We start from the raw sequence: 19,812 nt of genomic DNA, 5'->3' as shown, positions 1-19,812 counted from the left end.
AAGTTGAAAATTTAAACTTTTCAAAAGAAAAACTAGTTTTGACAACGATCCGACCTGAATCAAGTTAGAAGTTAATTAAGAATGGTTAGAAATTCTGACGTTATTGTACTGGTCTAGATACGTCATTGTTAGCTTACTTCTTAAAACATAGTCAGATTGTTCATTTTAGCAAATACATGCATGAGTGTGCTAGCTGGAGTTATAACATGCTTTCGCGGTCAATGCTAAGATTTATGATGCTCCAATTGTTAAATCTGAAAAAACGTCATAATGTCAATATTTGACAATATATTTGCCTGTAATTGGTAGGAAAGTAGCAAAATAGACGTTACCATAGTTGCTGCGATTCAACACTTCTCAGACAAGCACTACTACTGAAATGTTTTTTTTACGAGCTTCGTATCGAAAATTTTTTGCCTCATCAATGCCTGACAGAAATTAGTTACATATCGTTAAAAATTTTCCGTAGGCAAGTTAATTGAAATTAGGTTTCCGCAGTATATTTACCAAATATGTATTTTACATTACAAAATTTGTAGTGTTCATGTTGATTTTTTCCAACCGTAGAATACTTCGAAACTATCATTGTTTGAATGTAAAGTTTGTCAGGCCGACAATTCTTTTAAATTGGCTTTTTTAGCGGTTTGTAAAAAGACCAGAGTAGCTCCCTCCTACCACATGTTTGCAAAGAACACAAGTAAAGACAGTTGCTGTGCCCAGAAAGTTGCACCCAGTTAATATAAAATTTTATTTTGCAAAGTTGATGTCGCGCGTAGCACAAAATAGTGCGCTGTGGGATGAGAAGATCGAGACGGGCGCTTATAACATAGATAAGGCATAATCGAGTACCTTAATAACGAAAAAAATTAGTTCTACATTTTCTCCTTTTTTTTACTTGCGAGAGTAGTGAATTAGTATGACTTTATTTTTTTTTCCAAGCTTGCTCGCAAATATAGTGCTCATTTGGTGGCAGTTGTGCTCTAATCACGATTTGTATCTTTGGAATAATAATAGCATCTGTTTTCTGTTTTGTTTGTGATAGTGTTTGTCGATAGTTAAGCTAGTGTTTATCGATTGTTAACCTAGTGTTGTTCGATAGTTAAGCGTCCGTGGCTGAGAGGTAAGGGCGTTCGACTTGTAATCTCGCAGGTAAGAATCCGTAGCATAATTTTTCTAATTCGAGGCTTATTTTTACTTTTTATTTCACTTTATAGAGCCTCATTTTGTGTTCTCGCTACTGTTTTTGAAGACCAGCTTCGCCTCCGAGCAGCATCATAAAAATCTCCTCAGAATTTTTATTGCCGAGGAAGCGCTGTATGGAACTTTTTTAAACTCTTCACTAACTTGAAATTAAGCAAAAATTTTAAACCGGTTTTTCCTCAAAAACTTTTCGGGAAAACTGATGTTTTATGAATCACAACTGAAAATGTTTTAGTATGACATCACTCACTATTTTTGTAATTTATGATTTTGCGTAAAAAAAGTTAAAATAGTTTAAAACACGAAAAAAATCCAAAATTCCGGGAAAATTAATCGTCGGATTTTCGCCTGTCTGTAACATCACGCATTTTCTTGAGCTGTATGAACTTTTCATTATAAATGCAAGTGTTGTTGTTTTACTGCTTCAATGTGTAATTTTATTAGCTCTGAATATGTTTATTTGTACTTGCGAAGCAAAGTGTATTAATTTGAACTTTCTTTTTTTCAACCTAAGTCGCAAATATTGTTGCGATGCATTTGCGACAGAATGTGTTCATTTTCAGAGTGTTCATCTTGATCCAGCTATTAAGTGCAGACATTACCAAGGATTTTAACACAGCTACTTATATTACAAACTGCACGTTAGCCTCAAGGCATCATGGCTCTGTAGCGTAGAGGTAGGGAAGGAGACCAGCAGCAAAATAAGGGGGTTTGAACCTGGGCAGGGGCGGATGTTTTTAATGAAATTTATCATATATATCAATTGAGGCATGTTAGTTTGTATTTTTTTTTTCAAATTGACTGGTACTTCTTATGCATCATAATTGGCTTGCGTCACTTTGCAATTATGTAGGCTCATAATTGGCGTGCGTCACTTAAGAAACTTTGTAGACTCAAAGTTTTACTCATTCAGTTTTCCCAGTAGCGTTGTCGGTCATATTTTTGCTTGTGTATCCCAAGTGCAACTTTGACTCTGTATGAATCATCAAATGAACCGAAAAAAACTATGCAGCGAAACGATTATAAAATGCTCGATTTCAGAAGTTTTCCAAATAAGCTGCGTAATTTTTTTGAAATGCACAATTTATGCATAATTTGGCTTAATAGTTTCCATTTTATTGCACGCAAAATTTGTATTTGGTGCTACTTTTCGTATTTGGTGCTACTTTTGCTGCATTGGATTTGAATTTTTTTTAGCATATGTAGCTTCATTATTGGTGGCTAGTTTTTTTGGGACTCTAAGCATCCGTGGCTGAGTGGTTAGTGCGTAAGACTCAAATTTGCTCAAAGGGTTTAAAGTTTTCAAACTTAATCGCTCTTTTTTCATGACAACATTTTTTGTTTTTTTTTGGCTTAAGGGGATCCAAACAACATTTTGCTGGCCTAGTGGCTGCTCGGTAATGCTTAAAAAGCTTTATTACGGCAGTAGATATCTTTTCCCACAGTTTTTCTGAAACTGAAATTTTTCTTTCCTTTTTTCAATTATTTTGTTCGTTGCTATTTCGGTCTCATTTTCTAATCGCTAGCTTACAACGCTACGCATTCTAAGGTGGAATCCCTCATGCGCGAAGGGCTAAATGCGAGAAAATACAAATCAGCCAATCAGATCTCAGTAATATGAAATTTGGAAAGAAAGTAAACATTTCCAGGGACTTATTGATATTGGCCGATTATAAAAACGGCAGAAATTTGCTAAAATTTCCAAATTGTCCTTGACCGCCGCAAAATTGGGACAAATTTTATATTTCAAGGGTTTTGTAATGAAAGAAGCAAAAAATTGCTTCAATATATTCTTAGAGTAATTTGCAACCTCATCTTTCATTTGATTGCTTTTTACTCCAGCTTTTGTTGGTTTAGCGATTGAGTCTTAAACTGCAGTTTTTGTGGTTTTAGCGATTGATTCATAAACATGGCTGGGGTAATATTACAGGTATCTGCGCGTCATTTTTGACTTAAAAGGTTTTGTTTAGTTTTTGAAGTTATTCTTGAAGTAATTTGCAACCTCATCTTCCATTTGGTTGATTTTCACTCATGTGCGCGAAGTGGAAAATTCAGCTTGAGAATCTAGAGTTTCTGCTGATAAGTATGGCTCCACAAATTGCTGCATTGAGTTGTTAAGGTACCATTAATACTTAAGATTCAAATACAGTTATTCATATGGTAGCATTTAAAAAATTTGTGAAATATTTTCAAGGGCTATTTTGTTCAAATAAGTGTTTTTTTTGTTCTACATGTTTGTGTGAGCTTAGTGACGAAATCATTGATTAATACGCTTCTTGAATTTAAGATTTTTAGTTTTTGCATCGCGAGCTGGCGAAAGTAGTGTTCTATTATGAGTTCACTTTCTAATCCAACTCGCAAATCCAGTTGCTCATTTATGGAACATATGCTGTATTACATAGCATTTATATAGCATCTGCTTTATTGGTAGAGGCCGTGGGTCCAGAGGCTCCTAATAGCAGGTCAGATGTTCAATTTCTGTACATAGCAGAAGTCTTTTCAAGGCCTATTTTTACTTTCTCGTTCTTTATCTTTTTCTTACTGTTCAAAGCTATTTCAACCTTCTCGCTTGTGTTTCCGTAGTGCAGTTTTGCATGTGAGAAGACTTGCGCTCGAAGTCATTACTCATCTAGTAAAGTTTGTGATTTTGTTTTTAGGAGTCGATGAACGTAGTTCAGACTCGAATATAGGTCGTGATTATTTTTTCTTATCTTTCATTTGGTTTCGCTTTACTCATGTGCGGGCAGTGAAAATTTCAGCTGGAGATCTAGAGTTTCTGCTGATTAGTATGGCTCCACTAATTGCTGCTATGAGTTGCTAAGGTACCATTAATGCTTCAAAAACAGTTTTTCATATGGTAGCATTTGGAAAAATTTTGCAAAATATTTTCAAGCGCTATTTTCTGGAAATAACTGTTTTGCTCTTTTTTATTTTTTATGTTGTTCGTGTAAGATTAGTGACAAAACCATTGATTGGTACGTTTCTTGAATTTAAGACCTGAAGTTTTGGCATCGCGAGCTAGCGAAAGTAGTGTTCTATTACGAGTTCGCTTTTTCTAATCCAGTTCGCAAGTCCAGTTGCTCATTTAGTGAAAATTTTGCTGCATAACGTTGGCATTTATATAGCATCTGCTTTATTACTAGAGGTCGTGTGTCGTGAGACTCCTAATTCCAGGTCAAAGGTTCATTTCCTGTACATAACAGAAGTGTTTTCAAGGCTTATTTTAACTTCCGTTATTTATCTCTTTTTTTTCCCCGTTTACAGCTATATCAATCTTCATCATAGATGACAATCTATACACTCAGCTTAAAAATTGTTGAGGTGACACAAAAATAGATATCAACTTGTTGTTTGAGCTAACTGTTATTTTTCAGAACTCTCGGCGTAATCTGGTTAAGTATCATTTAACGTAGTAGAGACACTTATAAAGGTGGTATCGATGTAATTGTTTTTTTTTTCAGAAAAACTCGCCGTTAAATTTGTTCTTGCCGAAACTTTGATTTCTTGCAGTTTGAGCTTCGATTTCTTGTTAAGCTCGGTTCAATTTGATTCGCTAAAAAGAAGGCAAATTTCTCCCAAAAGGAAGGCCAAAAAAGCGTGAGTGACTTTTAGTTTCAAAATTAGATATTACCTTTTAGATTAAATATCCCTGCGGAATAAGATAATGATATTTTGATCCAGTTTTCTCTAATTGGGTTGTGATTATTATTTATTTCGCATGAAGTGAATTTTACGTGCATTTGCAATAGGAAGAAACGGTATGAAAAAACTTAAGTTGAAGAATTTGGTATAAATCAGTAAAGACAAATAACTGAGCGTTTTTAAAACACTGAAGTAAAGACAGTAAAGGAAATTATAGACAGGCAGTTTCAGTTGCGCCAGTGTCGGACCAGCAACAGCTAGTTTTACCGCATTGAATTACTACGGAGAGCTACTGGAGGAGGTAAGACGCAGTCGGCCGAGGGTCCGGGAACGAAGAGCGTGCAGCGGCCATGGAGGCGACCCGCACTGGTTTGTAGCGATCGAGGACCATCCACCGAGAGCTCCGACTAAAAGCGGGATGAAAGAAATGCCGGCTTCACAGAAAGGTCTGTGTTAGGACATTTTCCGGTTGTCGGAGATCTAAAGGGGCTAAACAGCAAAAGTTCCAGCTCGAGAGAATAAAAATGGATGTAGATGTTTTGCTTGCCGTTTTTTTTTTCAATTGCCTAAATAGCGCATTATAGTGCTTACTTCATGTGCGAGTTTTGAGATATCATTCTTCCGGCCCTACTTCCTCCTTACAACCTTTGAGGTGGCTTCCCTGAGGAAGATAGATGTCATCATTTTTGACGTAGCATGTCCCACCTCGGCAAGGCGGATGGCACTGGGACACGTCGGATCTTGACCTTAGTCTGAACCGAACCCGCAACTTTTGTGTTAAAGGCCGTGTGTCTCACGCAAGCTCATGAAATGTCAATAGAATTAATTTAGAAAATTTGGGGGAAATGAATGTAGGCATATCTTCGTTTTAGATGTTTTTCCCATGTATGCGTGTGAAGGGAATTATTTTAAGCGATCTAATTGTATGCGGATTCCCAATTTATCATAAAACCTTCGTTGCGAATCTTTTTGCAAAGGTAGGGCGACATTTCGTTGCAGCGACAACTCATAATAAGCTGTATTTCTAAACAAGGTATTGGCATATAGAATACGCTTGCTCCGCTGGTCTTACATCCGACACGAGAGGAATACTGGGCGTGAATCAGTGTTTTCCGCTTAATCAACTGTCGCCTGTTAAGATTTCTTGTAAAATGAAATTGTCGCCTGTTACGAGTTGTCGCCTCACAGTTTGCTAAGTGAGTGCTTGTAACTTCCATTTTTTGTGAAGGTTAAATGGTTAGCTAGGATTCCGCGAGGCCCCAGGCTTGCTACTATTAAAGAAAGTGAATTTTTGGGAGTGGATTTGACAATGTAATGTACGTTGAATTACTATAAGCTCCTGGGCAGCTATTCAAATTATAGGAAATATTGTTATAGATAGAGTTTTTCACTCTGCCAGAGATAGATTGCAGTCGAATTGAAAAGTTCGATTATAAAAATATTTTATGCTATTTTGAGATGCATTTTGGAGTAATTGCTTTAGGATGTAAATTGATATTGGAATTCTTATAGAGTCAAATTTTGAAAAGGTTCCAACTTTAAAAAAAACTTTTCTTAGGACTTAATTTCCCCATAGTTTGCCTTCCTTTCTATTTTTGAAGGCTGCCTAGACCAGAGAAAAGAGGAAAGTAAGTAGTAAAATGCTGGGAATGATTAGAAGGGACCTTATCATCTTCAATGGTGAAATTTCACTCCCCTTTCATGCTAGGAAACCATAATACATGAAATCTCTATCCAATTTTCTTTTTCTTTTGAAAATACTTCTTTCGTTGGATACATTTAAATAAAGTAGAGCGTCAAATTTTCAGTATACATTTTTTTTTGAAGGAAAACCCGCGTAAGTCTTTATCGCTGGTTTATAATACTAGTCTGTTTTTTTTTGTCAACGAAAAAAGGTAGATTGTATACCGTGGAAGTACAGTTAATACAGCCAGATAACTGGACACTATAGCCTTCGTCCGGAAATCGACAAGAAACTGGGCTAAATTTAAAGGTGTGAGGTCTTAAATGTTGGCCACAACATGAGTTGAGCTGATACACTTGTTCTTTACTTTCTAAATTACATTTGCTTTATGAAATGTTTCCTTTCGCAAGTGAATGGTTACGTGTAATTGCAATTTTGATTGCATTTTGCAACGAAGCTACTTGATTTTACTCAGTTGGTCGCAATAACCTTTTGTTTTTCTTGCTTTAACTTACCCTTCGTGTTCAAATAACTTGAAGATAAAAATCGCTTCGAGTAACAATAGTGATTACTTATGAATATTTCTGTCATTTTGAATTTAAAACAATTGGTTGCATTTTGCATTGTGAATTTGCACTTCAACCTTGGGTTATTTAGAAAAGTGGCACTTAGTTGATTTAATAAGTGTTAGGGTTTTTAGTTCCTAGCTTGCAGATTGTCTCGTGGTGAAATTTACGCCAATGGGTTTTCAGATTTCTTATTTGGATAAAGTTGGCTGTTTAAAAGTCTGCTTCGCAGTTGTATTAAAAGTACAACAAACTGTGAAACTATTTTTTTTCTAATTTTTGGGTGTTTTTTTACGTAACAGTTTATCAAAGAAGGTTGTGACTGAATTTTTTAACATCTTCTGGCAACTGTTGTATTCTTTTTTTTAACTGTGCGAGGCGACAATTCATTCGTTGTTCAAGTTTCGGCTCCATAATTGGAGCTAGATTACCAAACCCTCTAACGCAGCTGTTGAATTAATCCCTCTGCTGTATTGTGAGTCACAACACAATAAGATCCTCGATTGGAAGATTATCCAAAACATCTGCATTTTGAACACGTTTTGTTAACTTGTAAGTAAAAGTACGAATAAATTCAGGAGTGGGGTTTTAATCAGAATGTTCCGGGCTGGTTAATATAAATAGCTGAATCAGTTACTCATTCCGAGAATCAATAAAATTTGTATTTACCTAACTGGATACTCTTTTTATCAATTCATGCTGACAACTCTTCATTTTTATTGACACTTTGTTCTCATTTTAACAATTTTAGTTAACGCTGGGGTTTTAACGCCTCCTTAGTGGTTAAAAAAGCTCGTTATTAACCAAAAAAGAACGAAAAATGGCCTCAAATAAAACATACGTTACTTACGACTCGATTCCACCCGAAGCTATTTCCACAGCCACCAAATCGCGACTCTTGAGGAGCTCAACTATGAGTCACAATCGACCAATAGGAATCGAGCAGCACACAATGCAGAGACCTCTGAGTCTATCGCAGAGCAACTCTCCTCTTAATACGCATAAGTTTGTGAGAGTTCAGTCTCTTGACAGGTAAGGAAGGAATTTCCTATGAAAAAGTATGGAATGTGATATTTAATAAACCTAATATTCCTGAAGGATTTCAAAGAAATCAGTTAGTTTTTTGAATCTTTTTAATTAGTTTATTAACTGGTAAAATCGGAAGCCAGAAGTATCAGTTTGTGGTTTTGTGATTAATTGATCGGGTAACGTAACCTTGGACCTTTTATCCTCGTGGGATGAGCGGATTTGCAAGAGTTTTTGGCTCCTTACTTAAAATGCAAGATGAATTATTGACGCTAATTGAACCTCTTATCTGCCCTATTGAGCACTTTTACTTGCAAACTCAAAGAACTCCCGTTTTTTCCTTGATTTTTTTCTCAATTTTAGAGGTGCCCTTTTTTATGCGACAATCAGTGCGCGCATTGTATGAAACCGCTCAGACGCTAAATTAAATCTGCCACAAGATAATTACCATGAACCTCGATTGAGCTTAGAACAGCGACCTGATTTGGTAGTTCTAATCTACTTCTATCGCAATGATTACCATAATTCAATTATGTTGCTCGTGGTTTTCGACATTTTTTGCGCCATCTGGTGCAGTCGAGCGTTACAGTCTTTGGATGTGCAAAGCATAATTTTTTGGCGTAACATGATAGGATTTCTTTCTTTTTCGCTAAAAAATTTAGACTAATTTTGTCTCCAGCTCGAGATAAAATGAAGTTTTGCTCATTTGATGTGAACGTGTTCGAGCTAAATATTATCGTGAATTTTCAGAAAATGTTACTAATTGTGCTAGTTCATTTTACGTCTAACGTTCATTTTTCCCGCAAAATCTTTTCGCTGTAGGAAAACCAATCTACTTTCCACAAAATTTTTTATGTGAAGTTAAAAAAACATTGTTTTGATTGTTTTTCGAAAAATGGTTTTTTGTATAAGGTTTACTTGGTCGTTTCCATTTTTTGATTCTCTCTGATTTTTTCACGGCATTTTTTGAAATTATGAAAAACTGCTATTCAGATTTTGGATGCTGAATTCTGTTTAAAATTAAAAAATTCGATTTGTTTAACTAAAGGATCCGTTTTTTTGTTTCTTTTCAGGTTTTTGCTGGAACGTTTTCGCTTTCTTAACTTAGCAAACTGCACTTGTTGCAACATTTTTTGTCACATTTTTCTTCATTTAAATTTTTTTCTGGTTTAGCTAAGATATATGTCTTTTTCGAAGTCAGACTAAGCGTGCTGCAAGACTAATTGTTTTCGAATTTTTGTGCTGATATGTAAATAAATGATTTTACTAGTTGTACTCATTGTACAAATAACTGTATGACCAGTGGTGCGAATCTCTGCCCCACCTCTGTGTCACCGTTTTCTTTACTTTTCCTTTTTTCGCTGAAAAGTTCATTAGACTTAAAATGTATCATTTAATCAGAACTTTTCATTCGTGAGATCTCGAAAAAGGATAGTTCAAAAAGGTTGTCACAGTGCAAAATTTTTGCTTTTCGGTTTCAAATCTAGTGTAGAGTGTTGATTTCAATGATTTTCTTTCACATATGATTTTTTGCATGATTTTATGAAGGACGGAATATTATACTATCAGCACCCTAAGGTCTGGTTCGAGTCTTGGACATAATTTTTTTTTCAGTATGTATGCAATTGGAAAAATATATTGCTTAAAGTTGAATCGTCGCACTTTCGTTTGTCTGCTCAAGCTTTGTCGGCTATGTTGCCACATCACGGATTTTGCTTTTGCTGTAAGCAGCTTTCATTGCAGTCACAAGTGTTGTTCATTCTAATTTCATGGCAGACTTGAAAGATTGTGAACACTTTTTTATAATTTTTTTTTCGGCTCCGCTGGTGTCGGCTCAAAGATTGTCGGTTTAGTTGCCACGTTACTGATTTTTCTTCTGATTTAAGCAATTTTCATTGTAGTTGTAAGTGCTAGTGGTGTTCATTGTACTATGAGCTGGGCTTTGAATCGTGAAAGTTTTTTTTGATAAAGTTTGTCAAAGTTTGTCGGCTTTATTTTATCTTCGTAAGTTTTGTTCTGTTGCTAATTTGATATTCAAATGCCAGGCTTGTTTGCCGAGAAAGAACTTCTATAGAGACATTTTGAATTTTGGTAGACCTTTTTTCAACTTTTATGTTTTCGAGGTGTGTTTTGATGTTTGTGATGTATCGCAATGTTTTAATTTTTCTCGTTTTTTGTTTGCTGTGATAACTGGTCGAATCATTATTCTGAACTATTTGCACAGCAGTCGGCTATTTGTGTTTTACGTTGTTAGGCGTTTTTGTTTTTCTCACTAAGCTATATTCCGGAAATTGTTTGAGCAGAGACTACTAGCGTGAAGCCGCAAGTTCCCGAAAATATCGTGTTTACCCTTGCGATCAGCAAGGGTGCTGCAATCGGGTACTAGACTTGTTTTCCAGTATCTAAATTTGGTCACAGAATGATCAATTCAGTAGGAAAGGTAAACATGCTTAATTTCTTGAAAATTTGAATAAAACTACAATAATTAAGATTAGGTAGTCAGTAGGTCGAGTTTGTTTCAAGCAGTAATTATGTTTCAATTAAATTCTGTTGATTCTTTTTCGGATTCGTTCTTTTCGTCGTTGTTCCCTTCGGTTCATATACGTTTTTCTGGGTTGGCTTTCCAGAGCATGAAACTGTGTTTTTTATGTACACAGTTTCAACTATAATTGAAAGTTTATCATTTGTAAATTTACCAAATTTGATTTTGAATAATTTGTTTTACTGTTAAACGGTTTTTGTTCATGTTATGTCGACTTAGTCAACTTATATGACGTAATTTTGAGAAAAAACTATGTTCGTATGCTTTTATGTGTTTCAGTACGGTTGGGCCGTAAAGACGTTCAAATCTGTATAGCTCAAATGTTTTTATGACAACAGTTTTGTCTTCGACTCAATAGGGGTCGACCCAATTTTTGTCGCCTTTGGAGCCGCTCAGTAATTGGTTCGCTATGCTTTCAAGGCTGCTTTTGAAATTCATGTAATACAAAATCTAATTTTTGTCGATATAGTTTTTTTAAGTAATTTTTCAATTCATTGTCTATTTTTCTACTCACTATCTTATAACGCATTATTTTTTGTTGTATCGCAACGGCGGCGAAATTTCTTTTCGCTGCTGTGTAAGTTTTACCCTTCGAAGAATAGACAGATGAACTTAAAATTTGACCAGGAAGGAAACGGTGAGGAAAGCTAAAGAAAAGTACTTGAGTTTTATTTTTTGACACGGAAAAATGGGTTACTTTTGTCGATATATATTGTGCTCTAAACATGTTGTTATTTTGGTTTAAAGTTTCTAACGCTCTGCGTGAAACCATGTCGCCTCCGTTTTCTTGCTCTGAAGTGTTAATTATGCACATTTCGTTCTTATTTGGTTTTCATGCTCATAGAGCTGTCTCAGTCTGTTTTCCTAAGTTATTATCTATTATCTAATTGTATTCCTGGAAATCAAGCTTCGATTGCAAGTTTATGAAGTCAAAATGCAAGCTATATTTGAATTCCCCTTCCAATACCAATGTTGAGTGGATACGAATTTGAAATTATAAAAAATAATGCCCTGTGAAAACAGGTAACCTGTAGTTGTACCCTCGGTACCCTCCATGCATTGTCTATTATGACCACCTACCCAAGTCCAATAATCTGATTTAACTGTTTTGTAACGTTGGTCAATCCTTGGTCAAAAATTGGCTTTGTTCAGATTGAAGTATAGTTCAACGAGTCGACATTGAAAGGACTTTTAATACTTTTAAATTCAGTAATTTCTTTTTCAGTCACTATATGTAAAAAAAATATTGTGATTTCAGTGTAATTTTTCTTTTGTTCAGATTTTGAAATGATTATTTAGTTTGAACATATATATATTTTTTAAATTTTGCCGTTTGATTGTTTTTTTTCAGATGGCCGGAGAACTTCAAAGTCACGTCAACTTCCTCGAAATGTTTCTGTTCTTTGATCTTGTACATTTTGTTTTTCTCAGATCTCTTTAGTAATTTTGATGCATTATTTGTCTGTATTGATTCCGGTTGCGTTACATTCGTTCAAATGAATAGTTGGTCAAGAACTAGTACCAACAGGATAGTATTAATGTAACTCAGGGATGCATTTCTGAACCAAATCCGAAATGAAGCTACTTTTCGAACCAGGTGCGCCTTTACTTTGAAATCACTAAGCTATATTCCGGAAATTGTTTGAGCAGAGACTACTAGCGTGAAGCCGCAAGTTCCCGAAAATATCGTGTTTACCCTTGCGATCAGCAAGGGTGCTGCAATCGGGTACTAGACTTGTTTTCCAGTATCTAAATTTGGTCACAGAATGATCAATTCAGTAGGAAAGGTAAACATGCTTAATTTCTTGAAAATTTGAATAAAACTACAATAATTAAGATTAGGTAGTCAGTAGGTCGAGTTTGTTTCAAGCAGTAATTATGTTTCAATTAAATTCTGTTGATTCTTTTTCGGATTCGTTCTTTTCGTCGTTGTTCCCTTCGGTTCATATACGTTTTTCTGGGTTGGCTTTCCAGAGCATGAAACTGTGTTTTTTATGTACACAGTTTCAACTATAATTGAAAGTTTATCATTTGTAAATTTACCAAATTTGATTTTGAATAATTTGTTTTACTGTTAAACGGTTTTTGTTCATGTTATGTCGACTTAGTCAACTTATATGACGTAATTTTGAGAAAAAACTATGTTCGTATGCTTTTATGTGTTTCAGTACGGTTGGGCCGTAAAGACGTTCAAATCTGTATAGCTCAAATGTTTTTATGACAACAGTTTTGTCTTCGACTCAATAGGGGTCGACCCAATTTTTGTCGCCTTTGGAGCCGCTCAGTAATTGGTTCGCTATGCTTTCAAGGCTGCTTTTGAAATTCATGTAATACAAAATCTAATTTTTGTCGATATAGTTTTTTTAAGTAATTTTTCAATTCATTGTCTATTTTTCTACTCACTATCTTATAACGCATTATTTTTTGTTGTATCGCAACGGCGGCGAAATTTCTTTTCGCTGCTGTGTAAGTTTTACCCTTCGAAGAATAGACAGATGAACTTAAAATTTGACCAGGAAGGAAACGGTGAGGAAAGCTAAAGAAAAGTACTTGAGTTTTATTTTTTGACACGGAAAAATGGGTTACTTTTGTCGATATATATTGTGCTCTAAACATGTTGTTATTTTGGTTTAAAGTTTCTAACGCTCTGCGTGAAACCATGTCGCCTCCGTTTTCTTGCTCTGAAGTGTTAATTATGCACATTTCGTTCTTATTTGGTTTTCATGCTCATAGAGCTGTCTCAGTCTGTTTTCCTAAGTTATTATCTATTATCTAATTGTATTCCTGGAAATCAAGCTTCGATTGCAAGTTTATGAAGTCAAAATGCAAGCTATATTTGAATTCCCCTTCCAATACCAATGTTGAGTGGATACGAATTTGAAATTATAAAAAATAATGCCCTGTGAAAACAGGTAACCTGTAGTTGTACCCTCGGTACCCTCCATGCATTGTCTATTATGACCACCTACCCAAGTCCAATAATCTGATTTAACTGTTTTGTAACGTTGGTCAATCCTTGGTCAAAAATTGGCTTTGTTCAGATTGAAGTATAGTTCAACGAGTCGACATTGAAAGGACTTTTAATACTTTTAAATTCAGTAATTTCTTTTTCAGTCACTATATGTAAAAAAAATATTGTGATTTCAGTGTAATTTTTCTTTTGTTCAGATTTTGAAATGATTATTTAGTTTGAACATATATATATTTTTTAAATTTTGCCGTTTGATTGTTTTTTTTCAGATGGCCGGAGAACTTCAAAGTCACGTCAACTTCCTCGAAATGTTTCTGTTCTTTGATCTTGTACATTTTGTTTTTCTCAGATCTCTTTAGTAATTTTGATGCATTATTTGTCTGTATTGATTCCGGTTGCGTTACATTCGTTCAAATGAATAGTTGGTCAAGAACTAGTACCAACAGGATAGTATTAATGTAACTCAGGGATGCATTTCTGAACCAAATCCGAAATGAAGCTACTTTTCGAACCAGGTGCGCCTTTACTTTGAAATCACTGCTCAGTCATTTAGCAGACAAACCGAGGAGCAGAAAACTCAATTTGTTGAGTAGTAACTGAGTTTTTTTTTAACTGGGAGTAAAATGAAATAGTGATAAAAAAAGTTTAAATGAGCAAAATTTCTTTTGAAAAGGGGCGTTTTTGTAAAGAAGCTACCTTAAATTAAACCTTAATTTACCAAATTCAAAATTTTTCCGTTAAATTTGCAGAAAAGGGTCTAGATTTGATTTTGGAGTTTTGGTTATGAGCGGACCAAAACTTACGACGTTCGGTGTAAGTTTGGTAGAAATATTCCGGTGGAAATGGAAAAAGTTTACTTTTAACTTAGTCTGTTTTGATTCTGATTTTGAACACTTCCAAGTTTTGATTCAAATTTAGTTCACCATTTATTGTGTACAGTCCGCTTTGAAACAATATTTTGAATATTTTATACGGTTTAAAAGTAGTACTTGTTCCGTAAGACTATTGCAGTCATACATATTTGGAGTATTAAACATGAATATCCTGTGTGTAGCATACCAGGCAAATGATTTATCTTCGATTATCTTCAAATCTTTTTTTGGTAGAAAGAATTATACCTGATCGCCGGAAATTATTTTGTATAATTACTGCAACTTAATGGTGAGGCCAATTCGTACAATATTTAAGCACACTTTAGGAACTCGTTTTTTATTTTAAAGAAAACGTATTCGTTTTTTTCTCCATTTGTACAAGTGAATCGACATAAAATCAAAAAGTAGTTATTGGTCAAAATCAAAATATAAATTTGTGAGTCAACTTATGCAGATATAAACGAGGATATCTGTAGCTCAGAAGGTTCCGACCACAGTAATAAAACCTATTTTTCAAAGCAAAAATCCTTTCTTAGCTCAAAATAAGCTTAATGATCTCTAATTTCTCAGTTCGAAATTTGACTAAAATGCTAAAAAAATAAAAACCAATTTTTCTTATTTTCGAAATTAAAAGGCCTTGATAATGATATATTTCTTGATTTGTTCTGATTGTTATTTGTGGTACAAATGTTTTAATTTTAAAGTTTTGTTTTTCGCGTCTAGTACGCAAAAAGTTATGGCCCAGGAATAGTTACATATTTGATATTTTGACCGTTATTAAAATCTTTTGTCTTTTTTTGAAAACAGCTATCCCAAGTCTGAAATAGTGTATGGAAAGGAAATCACACATTTTGTGAAGCTCTCTTGAATAATCAACTAAGCCCCCTTTTTTACACAAGAAAAGTTATGACCCTCGAAAAGTCAATACTTTGATTTTTGACCGTTTTTTGAAATTTTGACCTTTTTGAGAACTATCTTCCCAAATCTGAGACTTTGGGTTCAATCGAAGTAGCTGGTTGTTTGAAGCTCCCCTGCGTAATCAATTAGGCACATCTTAAAAGTTATGACCCTCGGAAAAAGCAATATTTTAAAAATCGTTTTATGCAACTAATTGACTTTTCTCAAAAACTACCTTCCCAAATCTGCATCAGCGGCTACGCCCAAACTGTTTTACACAAAAGTATTAATTCTCGAAAAAATCAAATTTTTGATTTGTTGACCATTTTTGAGTGTTCCCGATAACTATCTTATCACATCTGATTTCAATGTTTCAATCGGAACAACAGGTAGTTGAAAGCCTACTGCAATAATTGTATGCGCTCAGTTTATTTAAGAAAGAAGTCATGACCTTCAAAAAGTTTTTGAAACTTCGACAGTTTCAAAGTTTTGAACTTGAGACCGTTTTTTTTCAGAAAATTTTGAACTTTTCTGAAAAACTACCCTTTTAAATCAAAGCCATATATGAAGATAAAACTGGCAGCCTGTGCAAAGTTTTCTTGGAACAAATTTAGATTCCTTGCTATTTAAAATGTACTTGTCTTGTTCGATTAGTTGCTACTTTATGTTATAGTTTGTTTACTAATTTATTGTTTTGATGATCTAATTTACATACATACACCTCATTGTATATCTGATTTGTTACGAATCTAATTTTTCTTTTTTGTTAAAGTTTAAAAGTCATCATTTTTGAACGTGGTGTGCTATCAAGATTAATTTCAAATCATGTAGGTTTTTTTTCGTCTACTTGAATTTCAAAAAATGAACTGACAGTACTTGCCAGAATTGTCTTTTTGACCGGCAATTTTTCAACGGAAGAGACTAAAGAAGGATTTAAAGTATAGATTAAACTCGGGATGTATTTAGCAAAATGGGAGGTAAATTTTAATTGTGTCTTCTCTCAAGTTCACTGGAAACGCCACCCACTTTTTGTTGAATCTTTTAAGCCTCTTAGCTTACTCCTTTCGACTCTCTTTGACGCTCTTTTCCGTACACAAAAATATTCCCTTAAATCGATTTCAAATGAAAGGTAAGTTGGATTTATGTTCTAAAAGCAAGTCTAAACGCAAATAAAAATAGCGGGATTTTGCCTCTAAGATATTCGGGTGGTAATTTGAAGGTCGAAATACAAACACCCAAATGGTAAAATATAACCTTTTGATAGAAACAATCTTTTGAAAGCAATTTTTTTGTTTCATAATGTTCTGATTATCGTCATTGTCTTCTTAGCACGTGAATCTTTTAAGATATAGAACAACAACCGAATATAATCGACATTCTATCGCAATTTTTCCAGATGGATTTTGTAGCATTTATTTTAAACCTCTTTTTAATTTATTCCTAATCTTTTCTCTTCCTGGATTTTTAATAAACCTGTCAGCTGTGCTGCCAATTTTTTCTTTCCCTACAATGTACTCCACTTATGTAATGTACTAATTTTTTTACTTCCGTCCTGGCATATATTACCCTAGTTAAATAATTTAAGCATCATTCAAAGTATTGTTCTAAAATTACGTAGATTTTGTCTAGTTACCTGGAATTTAAGAAAAAATGTACACTTATTCAGACATTAGATTGAGAATTTTTTTTTATAAAAGACAGTTTTTTTCGGTAATTTTGTTCTAAATTAAAATCTTCCAGCATAAACGAATATGTTAATTAAGGAAATTTGAATAACGATTTGAATCAGATCTTGATTATTGTGTGGCTATTTACCAAATTGTAATTTTAGACTCAAATTGTTGTCTGCTAATTGCATTACATCTCAGCATACTATCTCATTTTACCCTGTCCCAAATATATAGGCGTGTATTTTACTGCGTTGAAGTACGTTGGACGCTCTTTTTCATTTCACCTCCAACTGTGCGTGATTGTAACTGACAAGCGACAGAGGAAATTTTTCCCTGCCGCCTTTTTATTTTTGTCAAAAACTGGTTTTTACAAGCCCCATTTTGCTCCATTTTACCACTGAATTTGTGTTAGGGGACTATAAGCGAACTGCGGGGTTAAATATCGGAGATTACAGTGTTCCTGATGATACTTAATAGAGCAGAACTAGAGCAGAGGAAAAAAAGGGTTGTAAATGGGCAGTAGACGCTAAACTGCAAAGCGGATTTGAAGGTAAGATGTTTTGATCAAATTAACTTACATGTCTTATCAAATTTTGAAAAAAGTAGACGCAATGAGTGAAAGGATTAGCCGGTTGCCATGCAACTAGTACATAGAATTTTGACCACTGTTTGACCAAAGAAATTAAGTTAAACGCAAAGAATTTTTTTCAGTTTTTCTACTTTTTTTTCGGTGTAGGAGACGCCAATAGAAGCTTAAAAAACTATTCATAATTTTTTTTACAGTCTAATATAAAAGATGACAAATTCAATTGACCCTAAATATGTTTGAAAGAAAAAATTTCAGTCAGCTTTTTCTCGACACCGAGAGATTTTTTTGTGAAAATGTTCAAAATCCAAATACAAATTTCCTTTTGTGCAAAATCTCCCTGTGAAGTGAGTACAAAGTAAGTTGAAAGCACCACTTGATTTAGTTTGAACTATCAGATCATAATTGGCAATTTACATTTATTCAACTGAGCAGAAGATTTTTGAAATAAGTGTCTCAAAGCCTTGTAATTTTCTAAAATGTTGTCAACCAGAAGTGTTCTCCTAGATTAAAAAGGCTATTAGTTGCCATCCTCTCTAATCATCTTGTTTTGATGCTGAATTCTTAAAGATCAAATATTACTAAAATCTTTGACCACTTTCTGTTGCTTGCAACCTACTCACTGCTGTTCGGCGTGTGATCTGTCGGCGTAAAATTGGGATACTTCAAACTTGTGTGAAGCGTCCAGATACGTCACAAAGGTGCAAGTGGTTGACTTCTGCTGTAAATTTGATGAGGCTTGAACCGATGGCGCAGTACGCGCAAGGTATCTTGCTTATGTGCTTACAACCGAAGGTGTTCACGATAGTTTGATTCTGAAGCGTTACCCAGATGACTTATATTTGGGTAATTTACGCCTGTAAGTTTCGAAATTGTTTATAATTCACACTTATTTTAGTTCTTGCATCTGAAGTGGAATTTATATAGGCTTTACTGAACGAGGTGAGTTTTTCTTTTTTATGACCTGTGACTTCTGCTTTTTCAGGAAATAAAGTTTGTTCACGCAGAAATTTACATTTTGACTTTTTTAAGCTTACATGAAATTTATTCACTAAACGGAAGACAAATGACGGTCTCCCATATCAAAAGTACAAATATCGCGAATAAAAAACTTGAATATCTTTTCTTTTCAAAAGGATGTTAGAATTATAAAATTTGCATTTTAAATTTTGGGTATCCCAGCGGAATTGCGAAAGTAAAAATTGGTCATGTTTTTTCATAATGGGTTAGTTGTTCCAGCTGTTTCTTATTTTTCCATAAAAAATTACCAGGAGCTTCTAGAATCTCCCGTCTTATGGCGCGTGCTGTACACAATCTCCACCCTAAGTAGTAATCAAATTGGAGAAAATTCAATTCTAAAAGGGATACAAATAGTTGATATGCGCGATAGTGTTTATAACAGCAGTTGTTGTTTCTGGCTTAACTATCGCACCACTTTAATTTTAAGGTAAATTATCTCGAGAATTTTTGACCCTATTTTTATTCGAGATTTTTTGACGTGCCAATGATATTCGACTTTTTGTGTATGGGTTCCCTTGATTGGTTACATAAATTGCAAGGAATAATTAACAGTTCTGCGATTGAAATTACGAGTCATGAGCTTATTATAGTTGACTATAATAATTATAGTTGACGTCATTTGGCATTGACCTTTCTCCTTTAGTCGCGGGACTTAGAAGTTATAACTTTTTATTTTCATTAGCAAATGAACGAAATTTTTCGTCGTTTTTTTCGTTTTCGGTGCAAATATTCAAGATACATGGTTGAAATTTTGACAAAATGGAGATGAAGCTAATTAAAAGGACTTAGCCGGTACAAACTTTGAGATTTTTTTCAAGGCGTAAATTAGCCAGTATATCATAACTAGTTTTAAAGGTGTGCCTGATATGGAAACAACCTCAAAACAGTATAAGGCATTTGAATTGATGAGCTCAAATTAGTTCTTTGGCAAGTTGATGAGCTTGACTTGCTCTTTATGTAGCCGAAAGATTTCAGATAACAGCTACTCGGCCCGGCGTGAGAAAACGGCTAAAATTTTTTGAATAATTTCGTGCTGATGATCGAAATAAGTCAACGAAAGAACTGTTCCAGGAAATATTTCAAATAACAAAAACTACAAGAGCTACTGCAACGAATATAACAAGCAACACAAAAAA

General features: G+C 34.4%; 1 protein-coding gene across 2 annotated transcripts in view; it reads left to right on the top strand.

The window, feature by feature from the left end:
* Nucleotides 1–6,713: 6,713 nt before the first annotated feature.
* Nucleotides 6,714–19,812, top strand: part of LOC134853379 (serine-rich adhesin for platelets-like) — a 40,024-nt gene continuing 26,925 nt past the window's right edge. The window contains exon 1 of one of the 2 annotated variants that reach the window (XM_063869366.1): nucleotides 6,714–8,124. In XM_063869366.1, coding sequence (XP_063725436.1) covers nucleotides 7,913–8,124 — 212 coding nt within the window. In that variant the 5' untranslated portion in view covers nucleotides 6,714–7,912. Of the gene's footprint in view, nucleotides 8,125–16,341; nucleotides 16,530–19,812 lie in introns of those variants that run through there. The other variant, XM_063869367.1, reaches the window with a different exon arrangement.

The sequence above is a fragment of the Symsagittifera roscoffensis genome, chromosome 8, assembly GCF_963678635.1.
Source record: "Symsagittifera roscoffensis chromosome 8, txSymRosc1.1, whole genome shotgun sequence".
Lineage (NCBI taxonomy): Eukaryota > Metazoa > Xenacoelomorpha > Acoela > Convolutidae > Symsagittifera > Symsagittifera roscoffensis.
This window is presented reverse-complemented; position numbering and strand designations above follow the sequence as displayed.